We start from the raw sequence: 1,280 nt of genomic DNA, 5'->3' as shown, positions 1-1,280 counted from the left end.
GGAGCCGCTGCAGCCGTGGACGCGCCGGACTCTCCTGCTGCTGCTGCTGCTGCTGCTGCGTCGCTGTCTCGCTGCAGCAAGAAAACAGGAGATACGTCTCCGTCTTGCCTCTTGTGCTGAAGAGCAGCGAGGCCTTGCAGCTCCTGCTGCTGCTGCTGCCGCTGCTGCTGCTGCTCTGGCGCTGCAGTTGCTGCTGCTGCTGTTGCTGCTGCATCTTTGTGTGACACATATGCCGTCTTCTGGCTACTACTTGCTGCCTTCGGCAGCCGACAGTCTTTCTGCAGCTGCCGCCGGGGCTTCTGCTGCTGTTGCTGCTGTTGTTGCTGCTGCTGCTGCTCTCCCTCCTGTCCCTGCTGCTGCTGGCTCTTATGTTTGCTTTTTTCATTTCCGCCGCGACAGTTGCTTCCGAGAGCTTGCTTCGATGCAGCAGATGCTGTTGTTGCTGCTTCTTTGCTGCTGCTGCTGCTGCTTCTGTTTCTGCTGCTGCCGCCTCTGCTGTGGCACAGCGCTGCACCAGAGCTCGCAGGAAAAGCTTTTGCTGCTGCTTCGATTCCTTTAGGCGCAGCAGAAACAGCCAGAATGTCCCACAACTCCTCCTGCAGCAGTTGCTGTCGTTGCTGCTGCTGCAGCTGCTGCAGCTGCTGCAGCTGCAGCAGCTGCTGCTTCTCTTTTTGCCGCTGCTGTTGCTGCTGCTGTTTCTGTTTCTGCTGCTGCTGCTGCCGGTAGTTGTGCAGGAAACCTTTAGTGCAACTTGCTGGTGTCAGCCCTTTGCTGCATTCAATGGAGAGCAGCTGCTGCTGCAGCTGCTGCTGCAGCTGCTGCTGCAGATGCTGCTGCAGCTGCTGCTGCAACTGCTGCTGCCGTTGCGGAAGCTTGCTGGGTGTGCAGAGCGGGCTTGCAGCAGCTGCAGCAACAGCAGCTGCAGCCGCAGTCGCTGCAGCCGTCGCTGCTGCAGTTGCTGCTGCAGTTGCTGCGGCAGCAGCTGCTGCTGCAGCGCCAGTGGCTGTTCCTGCTGCAGCATGTGTGTCGCTGCTTGCCTTTTGTTTGCTGCTGCTTTCAATATGCATCTTTTTCCTCGGCGGAGACAAAGAAGGCTGAGTCCTCCCCACTCCGCCGTCCCTGCCGCTGCTGCTCCTGTTGCTACTGCTGCTGCTGCTGCTGCTGCATTTGCTGCTGTTGCTGCTGCTGCTATTGCTGCTGCATTTGTTGCTGCTGCTGCTGCTGCTGTGCGGCACTGCGCGGACAGACTCACACTTTGGCCCTAAAGAGGGCAATGGGCG

At 59.3% G+C, this 1,280-nt stretch overlaps 1 protein-coding gene across 1 annotated transcript in view; it reads right to left on the bottom strand.

Annotated features, from left to right (window-relative positions):
* Positions 1-1,067, bottom strand: part of ETH_00042935 (uncharacterized protein) — a gene marked incomplete at both ends in the record, with an annotated part of 1,272 nt that extends 205 nt beyond the window's left edge. Inside the window, one exon of the mRNA XM_013373909.1 lies at positions 3-1,067. Coding sequence (XP_013229363.1) covers positions 3-1,067 — 1,065 coding nt within the window. The remainder of the gene's footprint in view (positions 1-2) is intronic.
* Between the last annotated feature and the right edge of the window lie 213 nt (positions 1,068-1,280).

This window comes from Eimeria tenella, genomic scaffold (assembly GCF_000499545.2).
Source record: "Eimeria tenella Houghton genomic scaffold, Eth_scaff1805, whole genome shotgun sequence".
Taxonomy (NCBI): Eukaryota; Apicomplexa; class Conoidasida; order Eucoccidiorida; family Eimeriidae; genus Eimeria; species Eimeria tenella.
Note: the sequence above shows the minus strand (reverse complement) of the source record. Positions and strands in the feature narration are given on the sequence as shown.